The sequence below is a fragment of the Notamacropus eugenii genome, chromosome 6, assembly GCF_028372415.1.
Source record: "Notamacropus eugenii isolate mMacEug1 chromosome 6, mMacEug1.pri_v2, whole genome shotgun sequence".
Classification (NCBI taxonomy): domain Eukaryota; kingdom Metazoa; phylum Chordata; class Mammalia; order Diprotodontia; family Macropodidae; genus Notamacropus; species Notamacropus eugenii.
Window position 1 is genome coordinate 31561274 of NC_092877.1, and position 18300 is coordinate 31579573.

The 18300-nt window shown below is 36.3% G+C and overlaps 1 protein-coding gene across 5 annotated transcripts in view; it reads right to left on the bottom strand.

The window, feature by feature from the left end:
* Window positions 1-77: 77 nt before the first annotated feature.
* FAR1 (fatty acyl-CoA reductase 1) overlaps window positions 78-18300 on the bottom strand; it is a 96519-nt gene continuing 78296 nt past the window's right edge. For 3 of the 5 annotated variants that reach the window (XM_072619368.1, XM_072619369.1, XM_072619367.1), the window contains exons 10-12: window positions 14721-14850; window positions 4886-5013; window positions 78-3196 (exon numbers count right to left, since the gene is read on the bottom strand). In XM_072619368.1, the coding sequence (XP_072475469.1) occupies window positions 3034-3196; window positions 4886-5013; window positions 14721-14850 (421 nt within the window). In that variant the 3' untranslated portion in view covers window positions 78-3033. The remainder of the gene's footprint in view (window positions 3197-4885; window positions 5014-14720; window positions 14851-18300) is intronic. The other 2 variants (XM_072619371.1, XM_072619370.1) reach the window with 1 other exon arrangement.

Sequence of the window (18300 nt, forward strand, 5' to 3'; positions counted from 1 at the left end):
GAGTTACCAAGGAATTCATCCCATGATCTCCTAAGTTTTACAAGAGGCAGAAATGCAATAAGTACTATAACAACAGATACAGGGATTTGTTTATTAATCTTTTTGGTTTACAAACACAAGGCACTCAATAACGCTTCTAATTTAAGTCTTAGAAAAGAGTATTGAGTTACATTTTAATTCTAGGTAACTATCCCTACAACAGGAGAACAGAAAAGGAAGGGTATAAAATCACCGGTATTGGGAAAAATGCTTCCCCCTCCCGTTCCCAGCGCTATCATTAAACATTCAGTGACTATTCATTTCATAATACCATTCCTACTTAAGAGACGATTTTGCTGTGCTTTTTGTTCTTGTTAGTTATAGAGAATATGAATGTTTTCTGTATCAAAATGAATTCATTATGATCACCATGACATTTAAAATACTTGATTCCAAAACAATGTTATAGGATCCCAGAATGAAAAAAAAATGTTCTTTGAAAAACAATTTTAGCAAGTGGCTCATGTGGAATGAAACTATGTGCTAATTTTATTGATGAAAAAGCCTCAAAGAGGTAAAGTCAAGGGAGAAAGTAACCTATGAAATCCACAACCCACAGGGGGACAAAGCACAGGAGAGGGTTAAAGTTCTCTCTCGGAACATTTATCTTCCCTTGAGGCCAGAAGGTCATATCCAGGGCAAAGATGAAAGATCTTTATGCTCCACAATGATGCACTCATTCACAGTTAATTTATTTAACAGCCTTCCTTTAAAAGCAGAATTTTCAACAGAGAAAGTTAGTGCAGGGGCTTCAGCACCTCCCAGACTTACAATCAGAGGAATTCAGAAGTAGACATATTTTTAAAAATTATGGTTACAACAGGAACAATGAAACAGCTGAACATACGTACATACATACATATGCATATACACATAAAATGTGCATAACCCTGCCCCACTCAATAATTACGGAGCAGCTGTATCTCTCTCCAAGTTCACATGTAAGATACAAAGGTAGGTCTGAAGATTCTAGGGATATTTTGCAGAAACCATAAGTCATATCCATATTAGCAAATTTTCAATATAACCAGAATACATTCGGGGAGGTGGTTTAATGCATACAGTAGGAATATTAATTAAGCGGAACACTTAAAATCACAGGAACCATCATTTATTCCATTTTAGACACTACTCAGGTCTCTCACACCTTGAAAAGGTATGGTCCTGGACCAGAAAGCAAGTAGCATTTCAAAGAAAGAATATATATGTATATGTGTGTGTGTGTACATATATATATATACATACACATATATACATGTACATATACTACACACATACACACATAGACATATACACATATATACTCACATATGTGTATATACACACATATTTATATATGTATATGTATATGGTATCTTTTAAAAGGATGTTTAAAGTTTTTACTACAGAGTGTTTGGCTTCAACACGGAAGCATTTTTCATCTCAAGATTATACACCTACATGAAAGAAGGTGTCTTCCTCTACAGTTAGCTTTTCACAACAATAACAAAATAAGCTTTTCAGACATTGCTTTGAAATTGACAAAGAAAATACAAGGTGTTGATTTTTATGTAATTCTTTTGTGTTGTGAATTGACCTCTTTAAATATATTCAAAGATTCATTGCTGATGATTTAAATACAGTACAACGTGATCATTTTAATTTGAACAGTGTTATGCTAAACAAATTATTAAAAGAAAGTTATGCTGAAAGAGTATAATATAGCATTCTACTGAGATTTAAAGAGAAATCATAATATCATTAAAATAGACTTCAACTCTTTCTTATCCCTAGAAGTTTCTATAAATGTATTTCTTCCTAAAGCTAAAACCACATGCACAGAAAATAGACAGTATCTCCAAATTCAGTCAACAGTTTGCTATTAAACATGTTATGTTAATAAACTCCTTTATTTGGATTTAATACACATCATTCTTTTTTTCTTGAAGGAATTCAGCTTGCAAGTTAGAAAAGTAATATGTGCTTACACACATCTCTATGTCTGGTATATGGCATCACTGCTCACAAATACATTCTTTCATAATGCACATTCAGTTTTTGTTGGAAAGAAAGTATATATCTTAAAAATTCTATGAAGACAATTTTATAAAAGGGGTGAACGAAAGGCATGGATAAGAGTCTAAAGAAATCTTCAGGCTTCAAAAGTTCAAGAGATTCCTACTGGACTAATTTCACAATCCTCCATAAATGGAAAAACTTAGCAGCTGGTATTTCTATTCCTTTTAATATTTTGATTACTCTGAAGTGTTGCTGTTTTTAATTTCCCTTCAAAAATACATAAAAAATATATGAATTCTGAAACCCATCAAATCCTGTCGGTCAAGTGGAACATACAGCTAACTTGCCTTTCAATAATAAACTAACAATTCAAATCCTTAACAACTGAAAAAAAACAAAAACGAAAAAATGACACGATCACATTCATATATGAGAATTTCCAATAACTTAAAGGATAAAAGTGTGCCATAGTTTCAACAAGATTTTATATAGGACTAAAACATTCCTATGGAAAAGAAAAATAAAAGATTTAATTCAAACAAATAAGCCAATATTTATGTCCAAATGAATGTTCCCATTCAGGTTAAAATTACAATGAGAAATTCACTGTTAAGGCATAGATTTCAATTGATGTGTTTCCAGGGTTGCACAGTTATATTGGTCAGTGGTCCTAATTTTTCCCCACCTTCCTTCCTCCCTCCTTGTTCCCCTATCCCCAAAACACCCTCCAGGATAAAAATATGAAGCCTTGATTGTGTGGTTATCATAGAACTGGCTAATATTGGGTTTGAGCTGACATCCAACCATTTATTTTCTGGGTTTCTGCGAATAAACATATTTAAATGTTACATAAAATGTACTGTCACTTATTCCACACTCCAGATCTAAGATGGTTTAATGCCTTGACAAAAAGTGAGATAACTTAAGTACATTTTACAGGTTTTGTGCAGTTAAGACCACCATATGCATAGATGTCCTAATGCTAAATTCTTTTCTTCAGTATCTCATAGTGCTGGACGCTCTAAAGTAGGAAAGAAACTTATAACACAGACTAACCACAAAGTACCAGATGTTTCTTGCCATTTGTGATCTTGCAATAAAAATACGCCAAATCAGAATCACAAGAATAGTATTGAAACCATAACGTATGTTCCTCAACCTAGAAAACAGAACAAAAGAAATAAAAACCAGGCTATTACAAGTTTCAAACATAGTGGATAAATGGAACGAATATTTAGTTTATAAACCAATAGTCAAAATTCTAGTAGTTTTGCTTTATAGAAAAGAAAGTAGAAAAAGCAATTGAGTAGTTCCCACTGCTATTCACATCCTTTTTAAAGGACATGTCTTATGAAACTACATTTGTTAATAGTATCCCATCTGTCCCAAGAAATCAGTTTGTTTTATCTTCTTTTTTTCTTGCCCTGAATCTGCTTTTAATCTTCGGTGTTTCTCACAAGCTTCCCTGCCTTACATTATTCTGCCGTATTTTCTGTAGTCTGATTTGTGGAGCCCTGTTTCTATAATCTGTTCACGTTCTTTCTGAAGGAAACACCCTGTGAAACTACACTGATATCTATAGGTACTTCCCCCATTTTCCTTCTTCCTCTCTGGAATCATTCATGATTGCCAAAATTTTGTTACTGAAAACATCCTACCTCACCTCAGGCAGAATTTCCTTTAAAGGAAATCAAGAGATCACATCTACTTTGTTTCTAAGCTTTTAAAAGAACATTCTTCTAATGTACAAGATACACAGTTGATCCATTTCTCTCAGAATATTAAGAAGTCAAAGTAAAATTGACTTTCTGCTATGGCTCCTGTCACTTCTACTTTACCACCCAGGACATTCTTTTTTATCAGATTTAGCTATGGACTAGCAGTTCCCGCAGTTTCTTCCATTGCCTTCTAATGGATGAAACTGGCTACAACTTAATTCAAGGATTATTATGAAAGGTTCTTTTTTTTCAACATTGTTTCTATATCTCACCTTTGGATTTGTTTTGCAAATTTGTTATCCATTTCTTTTATCTAGTTAACAGTTAAATGATACTTCCAAAAGTCAGAGTAGGATCAATTACTTCTATTTCATGCCAACTCACAAGGTATTTCTAAAAAGTATGATTTGCTAATACATACACTGGGAAACATACACAACAAACTTACTTCAGTCAGCATTTGAAACAAAATATCTTCTGAATGTCATGTTGTCCAATTGGAAAAAAAAAAAGGTAAAAAAACCCCAAAATCCTTCCCCAATGCTCCCCCCCGCCAAGAAGGATATGCAAAAATTAAATCACTTTTTGATATATGTTTCCTTTGTCTAAAATGTTTTTCCTATAATTGGACAGTCAGCATTTCTTGGTATCCTTATAATTGTAAGAGACCTAGAAAAAAGGTCCCTAAGATGTTTGAGTAGAAACTATGTAGTATTTATTTATAGAAAGACATGACTAAGTTATATGGGGTAAAAATATATGGTTGGGATATGATTTGTATCATGGAGGGCACAATGCTATAATAATCTTACTTGTTCAGTAATACTGGGGATGGGACAAATCATAATTTTTTTAACAATTTACCAAAATACATCTTATAATAAGGAACAAATTTTAAAAAAATCAACATGGAAAACATGTTAAATTTTTCTTCTTAAATTAGAGGTAATCTGACAAATCTCTAAAGTTCCACTAGAATTTTAGGGCACATTTCCTTCTAGGTCATTAAACTTTCATTTTGGATATATACAGACTGCATTCAGTCCAAGACAAAGGTTTATCAACCTCATAAGAGATTACACAAAGAACCATATGCAGGATAATATAACAAAAGCTCCATGCAAACCTACTTGTTCAGGTGTTTCCGTGCTGCAGGGAGACCCGACATTTCTTCATTCAATACATATTTCTTAGTTCCCATGCAGTAATTTTCTATATATTCTGCCCAGTGCAACTGTCGCACATCTATATTAAATGTCTGCATAAAGCAATGTTTTGACTATTAGTTTGTCATTTGAGAATCATTTTAATCAGAAGATAATCAAAAGAAAAAACTCCACTTTCTAAATAATTACAACAGAAACAAAATGAATGCCAACAATCACACCCTTATGACCACAAATAGGCTTTCCCTCCTGCCATCATCAATTTAGTAGCGGAGAAAGTCTACCAAATGAGGTGAATCTTCACATTAGAAATAGAGGCAGAATTCCATTTGAACAAATAGAGTTTTCTCTTTTTATCGTCTAAAACTAAGTACTAAGCAAGTCCTTCTGTACCCTCCCTCTCTCCCTCTAAAGTATCCTCCTTCTGGTTGGCTCCAGATGGCTTGAACTATGTTGTTTTTTATCTTTGGAGTTAAGGTAAAGTATTTTGTATATATAGTAGATTCTCAGTAAATGTTCCTTGAATTTAATCATTTATGACTGGCCAAGACAGGAGAAGATGAGGAAGAAGCACTAGAGCTGGACTCTTCTTCACAAAGATCTAGAAAATGCTGAGTCCAATGAGGAAATCGCTCTCTTTTCTAAATCCTACCTAGAAAGGTCAGATCACTGAGTGGGAAAGAAGTGAGTAATGTATTTGGAAAGAAAGGTGATGCAAAAACAAAACACATAAACAAAAATAAGATAATTCTTTTTTAAAAAGGGGGAACAAAAAAAAATCATAGTGAATCATTTTTTTCCAGACCAAATTGGCACAGGGAAACAGAGGTCTCTGTAAACACTGAGGAAGGGATCTAGTGAAGAGCATGGAAGAAATTACCTGTCAGATTGATGGATAGAGTGCATGATGAAACAAGAGACATTAGTTTTTTGCACAAATAAAATCAATGCATCTAAAGTTAAAAGAGAATCAGAGGACTAGAGGAAAAAAAGTTCTCACTTCTAATACAGGGAAATAACTGAAATTTTTAAGAATAAAGCTATTTCCCAATTAAGAAATGGTCAAAGAATATGAATAAGCAGTTTTTGGAGGAAGAAATCCAAGCTCAATAGCCACATGAAAAAAAGGAACCAAATTAGTAAAAACCAGAGAAATGAAAATTAAAGCAACTCTGAGGTTTTACCTCAACATTCATCAGTCTGGCAAAGCAGACCAAAAAGAGAGGGGGGCAAGTATTCAGAAGGCTAGAGGAAAACAGGTATATTACTGCACTCACTGGTGGTGCTATGAACTGGTACAGTCATTCTAGAAAGCAATTTGGAACTATGCTCAAAAAGTTACTACCCTGTCAGTCCATACCACTTTGACCCAGAGATACGGATATTGGGTCTGTACTCTGAAGAGAGCACAGAAAGGACTCATAGGTACAACAATACTTAGAGCAGTTCTTTTTGTGGTGGTGAAGAAGCAGAAAGTCAGGCAGTGTCCATCAAATGGGAATGACTGAACAAGTGACGGTGTATGACAGAGATGAAAGACCACTGCACTGTCAGAAAAGATGAAGGGAGGGGCAGTTCCAGAGAAACCTTGGAAAGAACTCCTATGTTCTCTGTGGGAGAACAAGTTATACAGATAACTTTGAAAAACATAAGAATTCTGATTAACCAGTGACCACCCAAGATCCCAGAAGATTCATGCTGAAAAATGCCACCCGCCTGCTCCTGACAGGGAGGTAACAGGACTGAGTGCACACATATTTTTTGGACATGATCAATGTAGGAATTCATTTTGCTTGAACAGGCATGTTGTTATGAGTGAATTGTTTTCTTTTTTCAATGTGTGAGGAAGTGGAAAGGAATGTGGATTTTTGTTAATTGGGAAAAATATTCTTTTAATTTAAAAAATAAAACAAAAAAATTAGTCCCTTGTATCCCTTTTGATGCAACTTCAAAAGAAAACCAGACAACATTTCAAAAGAAAAAAATCTCACTTTTCAAAAGGTCAAACTCAATTATAATGAACTCCTTTGGGTCATTCAGTTTTAGTTTCTTCTTTTCTCCCCCATCACTGTACTTAAATTTTATATAAATAAATGTAAGAGCTGAAAGAAAACAGAACTGATAGCTATTTTCTATGTAGTGAATCATAAAAGTAGGTAAAGTGCTTTGATTCTCGTAGGTGAATAAGGAGAACTGCAAGTTTAGATGCAACTAATTTCTTAGTCAAAGCAAGTAAGGAGGTGAGGGAAGTTGAAGGATAACTGCTACCTGATAGCAAAAACCAATAAAGTTGGGAACAGAAGGCACCTCTCCTAAGTATACAACCAGGCACGACTGTTAGTGATTTGTACATGGGTAAGGAACAGAGAAAGCACTTATCTTACGTTATTCATTGTAGAAAATGTGGAACAGAAGAATACAGCACACACCCCAATTACCTGGAACTTAGATATCTACTGCTCTAAAATGCTTGTGAAAGCAATAAATCCAGAAATAAAGGAAAAAGCTCCCAAGTACAAGTATTAACACAAAGAGATGAGGATTCAAAGATTAAAGAACAATCTTGTCTGGATGGTTCATTCACTAGCCAGTCTAAACACTCTCATTAGTGACAAAGGTTGGGAAAAAAATGAGAGACAGAAGAATAAGAAAAAGTATCATAAGAGGGAAAGAGTGGCGGCAGAAAAGGCAATGGAGGAATGGAATCTCTGACAGAAGGCAGAGGAGTCATATCCAGGGACCAACACAGAATGCAGATGGCATATCAAAAAGCACCATCAACTGGAAGTCATGCTAACGTATCAAAACGTAGCAGGGCCAGTGAGTCTGCTCCCTATTCTGCTGAATAAAGTAGTCTACACCAGTATTATGTTAGCTCAGCAGCAGATATTTTCACTAGGCATACTTTCGTGACATATTCCTAAGACACATCCTAAACTTCTCCGAATGGGAGGCACTGGTAAGAGTAACAAGGCGATATGCTTCAATGGTCTGTGATTTCACCATCAGTGCCGCCACATCTCTAAAATGAAGGGAGTGGCCCCAGAAATCCCCTCCAGTCTAGCACTGTGAACCTGTGACCTCAGGAGATGGTCCTCACGAGTTGCTGTGACTAAAGAGAATTTATCAAATAATGTCCAACCCTTTGGTGATAAGCCTCTCTGAATTCAGACACAGGCTGATCCCGGGATGACACTCAATCTATCACAAGACAGGGCCGAGGACAGCTTGTAGTTCCCTAAAGTCTTTTACAATCTAGAGTCCCATTAATGCATCAATAAGATACTGGGGAGAAAGGATGAGTTCAGGAGTTACGAGCTATACTAATTCTAGCACCAGCACGGTAAGCCATAGGAGTAGAAGCCAAAAGAGGCTCAAATTGGCTTAGGTCAGTACTGGACTCAGGTCCATGAGTGGCTACTACACTTCAAGCCTGAGTGATGGTCTGAAAACAAACACTGGAAGTGGTGTGATTCTTAAGACAAAATGAGAATCTCAAAACCTTATTAAACATGAGGGCAAAAAATTTTAAAAATTAGGACAATATTGGTTCATTTGTATTATATGGTAATAGGGCTCAAATAGGAGAACTGGTCAAATTCATTATAGACTATACCTTAAATAAAGCTGTTAAATTTTGTGGCATTCTACAAGGGATTCAAATGCATGCAAAGCCTTGGTTTTTAAAGACAAACAAACGTTCCTGTCTTTGGCCCAACAAAATTATACAGCTAAATGAAATGATAATTGTTTCAATCAACAAAGGCAGCTCACTGAAACATGCACCTCTTGTAAGATCTAATGTAAGAAGGTTTGCTACAATCTGATGGCTTTTCCAGATAACTTTTTTTCTGAGCACAGAATCTCCACATAGCAATCTTACATTTAATGATAATACTTGCCAAATCCAACCCTAGCAACTGCCTGTCAAATACATTTCTCCCATTCCATGTATGAAAAAAACGGTAGAAAACAAGTTTATAATTCTTTAAAGTACTTTTGTAAGGGATTTTGGTAATTTGCTGTCTTAAGACTTTCAAAGGTATCACATATTTACTAAGAGTACAAGCTATTGCTTAAATAGACTAAGGAATACCTTCTGATTCCTTGCATTGCACTTTTGCACAAGTGAAAGAACATTTAAGGACCACAGAAGTATGTGAAATGAGCAGAGCTCATTCTCTTGCTGGACAAACAGAAAGCTCCCTCTGAGTAAACTGACTTAGTTTTCCTCAGATTCCACACACTGATCTGTGTGATCTTATCCACCAGAGTGTTCACTCCAATCCTCACTCATCCTGTACAATTTCATCTGTCCTCCAAAAAGTTCACTACAGGGATCCAAGCAACACATCAGGTCTTCCTCACTTTCTTCCAACATCCAAAGAGTGATAGTAGAGTTATGCAGATTTGTTTACTACCTTCACCTGACATTATGGCCAGCCTATCTTCCTTCCTTGTTACACAATCCTTTTATGACATCTGGTACTTCTGTCTTATGGAGTTTTGTACTGGTCACAGGTTGCAGCCCACTCCAATCTAACATGCACTTTCCCACCATCCTCTGTGGGATACTCATCTTTAAATTCACAGGAGGCAATTGTTACAAGTCTCACTGGGAAATCAGCGACTCCAGTAAAATACACATATTAAAAGAAGGACTGGGACTTCCAGGTCATATGATAAACAAAATGACTCAACATTTTTTCCAGTTTCCACCAATTCCCCAAAAACCCTCAATGAGGGTCATTAGTGTGTCGGAAGTAAAGGAATCACAGCTATTTCCAAACATATAAGCAAGAAACCCAACCAGGTTAACAGATTTATAACTTCATAGTACTCCCTAAAACGGCGTGGGGAACCTGTGGCCTCAAGGCCACATGTGGCCTACTAGGTTCTTGGGTACAGCCTTTTGACTGAGTCCAATATTTACAAAACAAATCCTTTTTCAAGGGGATTTGTTCTGTGAAGTTTGGATTAGATCAAGGGGCCACACTTAAGGACCTAGAGAGCCCTGTCTGGACTCCAGGTAGAAGGTTCCCCACCCCTGCACCTAAAACTTTCACTTAGCACCCTTCCCCACCAACTTCCATGCACCGGCAGGGGACATAAACCAATCACTGGCTTTTGCTTTGGGACTTTCTCACCACAGTCTCTGTGGGCACATGCTGTCCCTCACCGTGAAATCAATCAATCAGTAAACATTTATTAAACAATTATTATGGGCCGGGCACTATGATAAGCACTAGGCATACAAAAAGGGTCAAAAGAAGTCCCTACCCTCAAGGAGCTCACAAGCTAAGGAGGAGACAAGAAGGAAAAAAATATATACAAAGTAAGCTATATACAGAATGAGTAGAAAATAATTCACAGAGGAAAGGCACTGGAATCAAGAGGGGTTAGGAAAGGCTTCCTGTGAAGGACTTTGGTAAAGAAGCCAGTAGGTAGAGATGAGGAGGAAGAGTATTTCAAACCTAAGGGACAACCAAAAGTGCCCAGAGCCAAGAAATGGAACAGCTAGGAGGCCAGTGTCACTGGATGGAAAAGTTGAAGTCAGGAGGTAAAGTATAAAAAGACAGGAAAGGTAGGAAAGGGCTAGGTTATGAAGGGCTTTGAATGTCAAGCTGTGTGCATGATTCTGAGAGCAACAGGGAGCCAGTGGTGTTTACTGAGTAGAAGGGATAGGAGATGGATGTGACATGACTGGACCTGTACTTTTGGAAAATAACTGGTGCCCGCATGGAGTAGGGAAAAACTTGAAGCATGCAGAACCACCAGCAGGCTACTGCAACAGTATCCTCCAGTGGTGAGGTGTAGAGAGCTTGCACCAAAATCACAGGAGAGAAGAAGGCAAAGGTGAAACCAACAAGCCTCGGCAACCTTTCCCCCAACAATCTGTGGATACAAATGGCAGTCCTCAAGTCTGTCCAGTCAACTGTAGAAGATGAAAAGGGACAAGAGAAGGCACTAGGGGACAGACAGAGAGGAAAGGAGGAACATGCTTCCCTTCTGCCTTGGGAGGTCCCCTCACTTGGGAGCCCAAAGGCAAAAGAAATTCTGCCTGGATCACTCACTCCACTCTTCCCCCAAGCCTATAAAAAGTGGCAAATGCTGACTCAACCCATTCAGAGAACTAAAGAATGCAGTGAACTGGAGCAGAGGGCTAAGGGTAAGGAGTTGTATCAGGCCTGACAGAAAGGGGCCTATGATCCAGCTGGGACCAGTCCTGTCTCCACAGAAGTTACTAGGGGGCACTAGACCAAGTCTGATGAAAAAATGAATTAATTAATCAACGTGGAGGCTGAGACAGCTTTGAAGTCTATCCCAAGGGGAAATCCACCATCAAAAGAGGAGTCAGAAAGGGAACAAAAAGAGACTTGCAAGGAAAAAAATCCTAAAATCACTTAAAAAGGAAGAAAATTCAGTTAAAAATCCAGAGCATAAGCATATAAATCAACAGGAAGAATACTGAAATTAGAAGAGGACTTCCAAGGCATATAACAGTGCAAATGTCTCTCAACAAATAATGCAAGACAAAGGAAACTGAACCAATGCCTGATGAATCAGAGCACTCTGGATTCCCAAGAGAGCATGGAACCACAGAACATTCCACAATGGGTCAAGAGAGAAATTAGAATCTTGAGAGACATTTGATGAGAACAAATGGCAGAATTTATGGCCTGCACAACAGAAATATTTAGCAGAATTAGCAAGTCTCTCCAAAGACGTGAAACGGAGAAAAACAAATTGGAATACAAATATGCTGAAGTGAAGGTCAATCTGTATGAAGAAAAGCAAGAAGCAATGTTAAAACAACACATGATCTCAATATATTCTTCATCTACTTGGTCTTTCCTGAGTGGATGAGCAGGACAGACTGCTTTGAGTGAGGCTTGGCAGTGTCTTGGAGCTTACTGCAATCAAGACTTCATTTATAAACAAAGATGCTCTCCCTAACCTGTACTCTGTGGTGGATCTCCACCATTGCAGTAGCCAACACTTATGGTGAGCATATTTATTATCTGAGAGTCAATGATCATGGGTATTTTGGATATTTTTTGTTAAAAGTTCCAAAGAATCCTGAATGACGTTCATTATAATGTGGACAGAAAATATCTTGTTGAAAAGGTTGTGAGGTGGCATTATGTTCTTCTGAGTTGAATATACAATTAAATTACATATAAAAAATACATATGACATAACGTGTCATATATTGTTATATAATTGAAAGTACAATTAAGATTGCTATGTAATACATTTACGTATTACATATTATATTATCATATACAATTAACACATAAAACATGTATTTATATAAAATATTGTACATCAAATCTTTTTCTCATTTTTATTCTTATTATAATTTCTCATTTTAGCTCTGATGATTGATGGTCCAACTATAGACAGGCTGATGATTCAAAAACAATTCTCATATATATAATGTCTTTTCCTGTCTGTTAAAATGTAGATACTCTAACTCCTTGTTTGGTTATCACCCTGTTGAATGTCTGCCAATTCTTTTTTCAAGAAAGTAATCATGACATAGAGGCATGAGGCTTCTATATGATCTATAAATCTTTTCATTCTGTACTCTGTACCACATTTTCCCATGTATTTCCCTTCATCTTTCCTCTTTCCACTTTTATACTGAAGTCACCAAAAATCAGAGTGTATACTAATTGATAGTGAGGGTATGATCATATTCTTCATAGAACTTGCTGCCATTCTGTCATCTGTTACTGTTGGCATGTAAGGTATAAATATATGGTCTTTTTATAAATATACAACCACCATATTTCCCATATAATAATTATTTCTTGAGGCTTTGGGGCACAGAAAACCTCACCACCCTACCTGCTTCTTTGCATACTGAGGCCATTTTTCAATTTTTCCATAGGTTGCTATGGCCAAAACAATTTTGTCATAGCAGGGGTGGTTGGCCTACTGCTGTGGTGTGACTCTTTGTGAAAACAGAATAGGTCCGTTCCTGGGGCCATGCTAGAACCTGACAGAACATGTGCTTTGCTAGAACAGCCTTCTAGAGTCCAAGATCCCCTCCATACCAAAGTAAAACAGCACAGAAGAAATTTGATGAAGAAGGCTTTTCCTACTGGCCAAACTTACTTCAATGACTAGAATGTGAAATGTTATTAGAGAAGCATTTTCATGCATTCACTAGGAAAAACTTTCAATCCTACTGATTTCAATCCTCTTAATCCTAAACATTTTTGCATCATGGGTTGAATCCGATGGATCGATTTTTAACTTTGTTTTTTTTCCAGAATGTCCACCAAAGTCCAATATCTTTACAAAGGTATGGCTTTTGTATGGCCTTGAAAAAGTATCATAAATGGAGTGCCAAAAATGAGAAAAGCATAGCCCTGTATAAATTATGAAAACTGTCTTTTGAAAAATGAAGTAGTTTTGGAGTAAATTAATTTCCATATCTATTAGAACGAATTTCTGAAATGGTAAGGGATATTGCTCCCCACCCCTTCAACAAAGAACACAAGGGATAAAAATGTTGAAGGAGTTTTAAATGGTACAATACTTTAAAAATATAGAAAAAATAAATAATTTCAACTGCTGCTGATAAATAAAATGACTAATATTGATTTTGAATTTTTTTGAAAATTCTCCTACTAGAAAAGAGAGGCTTCAGTCTTTAATTCATTACTTTTTGGATAAGGGCACTGGTATTGCACTAATTAGAATCTCATGCAACTGCAGATTTTTCATTCTATATACTTTGATGAAGTGACAAAAAGCCAAACAAGCCAAGCTGAAATTTAGTACTTTTCTAAAAAACAGGAGCTTCCTGAATATAACTCTCTAAAGCACAATAAAATAACCTATCACCAAGCACTGTGATTTGCCAGGGACCATGCAAAGCACTGGGCATACTAAAAAAAACCAACAGAAAACAGTCCTTGCTTTGAGTACATTCCAAAGGGAGAGACAACTGTCCATATATAGGCATATATGTGATACCTACAAAGTAGACACAAGGTGCCCTTAGAGGGGAAGGCACCAGGAGCTGGGAAGACCAGGAAACGCCTCTAGAAGATGGTATTTAACTTGTACTTTGAAGTCAGGACCTCTAAGAGACAGAGGAGAGGAGGGAGAGCATTCCAAGCCTGGGGACAAGGAGTAAAAAGGCACGGAGACAGGAGATGCAACACTGTGTATGAGGAACAGAAAGGAGGTCAATATGGCTGGATTGTAGACCCAATTTAAGAAAAAGTTAGGTTTGTTCAGGATGCTCTTTGTTAAATCTGAGAGATATAGAACATGTTTTAGAAAGATTTCCATCACAAATGGTTAGTCTGAGCTTTCTGAAACCACTTCCTGGAGCACCAAATTCTAAATCATGCTAGAGAAAATACATTTCCACAACTGTGTTTGAGAAAGTCCCTTGCTAAGATGCTACTGGTTTCAATGGAACTGTTTGTTACCTGTTGTTTCTCCTAACTCCCCTTGTGAACTGGTAATTTTTAAAATAGTAGAAAATTTAAGTAAAGGCAAAAGGATGTGAAGAGCAATTTGTTATTATAGATCTGGGACACAAAGCGTTTTTTAAAACCACTAAGTTTTGATACAAAAGAAACATCAACCATCAAAGAAAAACACAAGGAAATCCCCAAATCTTAATTTCCATTCCTACTGAGGACTCTAAATATTTCATAGCAATCAAATATATCACAGTAATACTGCATAATAGTAAATATGGTAGTATTTACATAATACATGATTCTGAGAGCATGAGTCCTGTTTCTAACATAAAAAAGAAAAAACTTGCCTTTTTGTCTTCAGGGTTTAGCTGATTCATCAACATATTGACATTGTCAGTGTTCCAAACCCAAGAATTACTTGTGAAGTATTCTAGAAACATCATAGCTCTGTGCAGACGAGTTATTGTTTTCATCATCCTATGTTTGAAGAAAGATTACAAATTGATACCTTGTATAGACCATGAAAGTTCTACCATTGCTCAAATACATGTGGCATCTCCCCTCCAAAATACAATATACACTAACATTAACATCTGGTGCATAATTCATCGTGTAGGAAATAAGAACATTTCTGCATAGTGAATCGAATTCAAAAAAGGAAAGAGGAAATCTGAAGCAGCTAGCAAGAAATATGATACAGCATCAATATTGGGGTTACATAAAATAAGACAATCTGAGGTCAAACTTACTGTAAAAATGGAAACAATAAATTAGCAAAACGAATGATGCCTTGCCTTTAAACTGCAATCTAGCTCAGCTGCTTAATACTTAGGACTTTATGTGAAATCAAAATACCAACAATGGTTCTTGACAGCCATGACATTTGCTACAACCCAAGCTATTTTTGATTGGGAAAAAAATATGCAGAAATGTTCATTTGCCACTTGAATCAAATCACATTGAGCATAGTGATCCCCTCAGATCTGAACCATTTTTTGTGTGCCATGATAAATGACCCTTTATGTACAACTTTATGAATCATAAAGGCAGAAAAATCACAATTTCTCCCACATTTGATTCATCTATAAATAAGTTCAATAACCACCCAACCCCCAAAGAACGGAATCATCAAGTCTAGTTCTCTTTTTTGGAAATATTAATTTTCTCACTAATATCAATTATAATATGCTATAAACCACAACTATACAATCTAACTGAAGAAAGAATGAATTACATTTTTAAAATACTTCAAATGAGAAGAAAAGGGAAAAGTTCTCTCTCGGCAGGCATGAGGATGTTGGGGAAAACACAAAAAAATGAATTTCATCTGAAAAAAGTACTCATAATATTGCCATTGTTGTAAATTAAAATGGAAATAACTTCAAAACAGAAATGCTATATGAAAAAGGGGGTTCCCAAGATACAATCCGTATCTTTAAAAAATAATCCTAGAAAGAAAACTTGAAACACTGAAGCTCATTCAGTATACATTCTAAAAATCAAAATCATCATGTTTTGTCAGGAGAAATAAGTCTTCCATTTACGCACTGTTTCATACATTTTTAAATTCCCCTATTTTTCCACTTAGGACCAGAAAAAATATAAACACTTGCTCCATTTACAGTAAGTACTGTCATGCATTTAGAATATTTTCTTCTGAAGCAATCAAATGATATTAGAAAGAAAAAAGGCTGGAGACCCATCAAAATTGAATGCCCAATACCATCGCAATATGAAAAATAATAAATCTGAAAAACATCCAATATGATGTTTACCCAATAAACATCATTAAAAATAGAAATGAAGACTTTCTAAACACAGCAAATGTTTTGAAATTTTTATCAACATTCCTCCATATACTCTTGCTAAATGATATTAAATAGTCATCCCTTCTTGATAATTCAATTGTTAAGTTTACACAGAACTCATTACTTTAATCATTCAATGATTATTTCTTGAGAACCTACCATGTACAAGGTACTGTGGGGGGATACCAAAATGCTCAAGATGGAATAAATATCCCTGAAAAGGAGATGGTAGGCATCTTGTATATTGAATCATTTCTAACAGTCAGTCTTTCATTGATATAGTTCTTTTTTTTTCATATTCCATGATGACTATGGTAGCAAGACCCTTCAATAGCCTGAGACAACTATGATATATTACAACTGGAAGAAAGAGCCTGAGTTTCTTGTGGTTAGTTGAGGAAGAATGAATTTGAACATCTATCTATCCTACCCGCCTTAGGTTAAACCCCTGAGATGAATTTTTTCTTTTCTGATAATACACAGGCTACTTTGTGTGTTCAATAATGATCATGTGACAGATCTAACCCTCACGTTACAAAGCAGCGCTGGATGGATCAAGACCCAGGTTTGGATAAGAAAGGAATATTCAAAAGCTGAATCAATTTAGTAACACTTAGAAATATTTTCGAAGTGTGACTAATTAAGTTTGTGAAAAGGTACTACACAGATGCTGTACAACCCCAGTTCTGTGTAAAACTGATTAACAAAATCTGAACACAGAGAACTATGGAAGGAAAAAAATGTCATAGACCATGTGCCTTGAGTTAAGTTTTATACAATTATGATAAGTACTCAATTGATGTACCTTCCTAGTTCAGATTGTGGCATGAGCAGGAGAGCTGTGACTTGATATGGAGTTAGTAACCAACACAACCACACCTACCCATTATAACACAACACTGCCCTACTGTACCCTAATGCCACTGTGTAAATTCCCAACCTTCCAACTTCTGAACCAGGCATTATTCTCTCAGAGAAGTTATAACTTAGCCTGCACCTCAGCATCCACAACAACTGCACAGGTACTGTTGGGAAGATCCTATAATTCCAGCATATGCACAAGAAAAAATCTGGAAACTACTGACATAGTGGATACAGGACATGCCCTAGAGGTAAGAAGACTCGGAGTCAATTTCCATCTTTTATATGTACTAGTTGTGTGACCTTGGGCAAGTCATTGAACCTTCTTAAGACTTTTGAGTTGCTGTTATGTACCGGTGGAAAAAGTGACCTTACTAGGAGCTACCTACAGCAATGAAATCACAATACCAGAACAAACAAGAGCACAATAATGCTATTTAGCTTCTATTCAAAATAATGCAATGATTAGAAATTCAAACCTTTTTTTGTTCATTTATACTTCAAATAAGAGTCCTTAAGACAAATCTTCCCAATGAAAACACTCCCTCCTATTCCTCAATATGGCGAATCCTCACAAGGGTGCCTGTGATCCCATTCACTCCTGTCTCCTCTTGTTTCAGTGATCAAATGACAAGTATAACCACTGTCTACTTCCTCATCACCTTTCAGCTCATCTTCTATTTGTTCCCATTCTCACTACTCCTCAATCTACTGGCTGCCTCCTGATAATTCTAAAGTCTCCTCCATCTTCAAAGAACCTTCACTGGATTCACTCATCCCCACTGGTGTTGGGGAATTCCCTTGGCCTGTTTCAAGAGGTCTAACTATCAGAGGAAATCTGATGTCTCTGAGTCAAAGACATAAAGCCAAATAGAAAGCAAACAGATTTATAGTATGTTAAGGAAGACTGATTATCTTTTTGAAAGAAGCTTCTGCTTTCTAGGGTACACTTACTTTTCATAACCTTTCAGGACTACTTAATGTACACAGCCCATCAGTTACATTTTGCAGTAACTTAGAATAAGTAAAGCATTTCTCAGAAGAGGGAAGGGTAAGGAAAGATGGGGATCAGTCACGGGTGAAAAAGGGAGTACCTCACCTGCAAATGGCACAATTTATGATAAGAAAACATTCTCTATTCAAAGGCAGGAGGCAAAGGAAAATGGTCAAATACTTTTACAAGAGTGAAAGAAGTCCTTCTAGACAAAACTGTAGGCTCTTATCCAAGGATAGCAAGTAGTTGTCACAACAACAGATG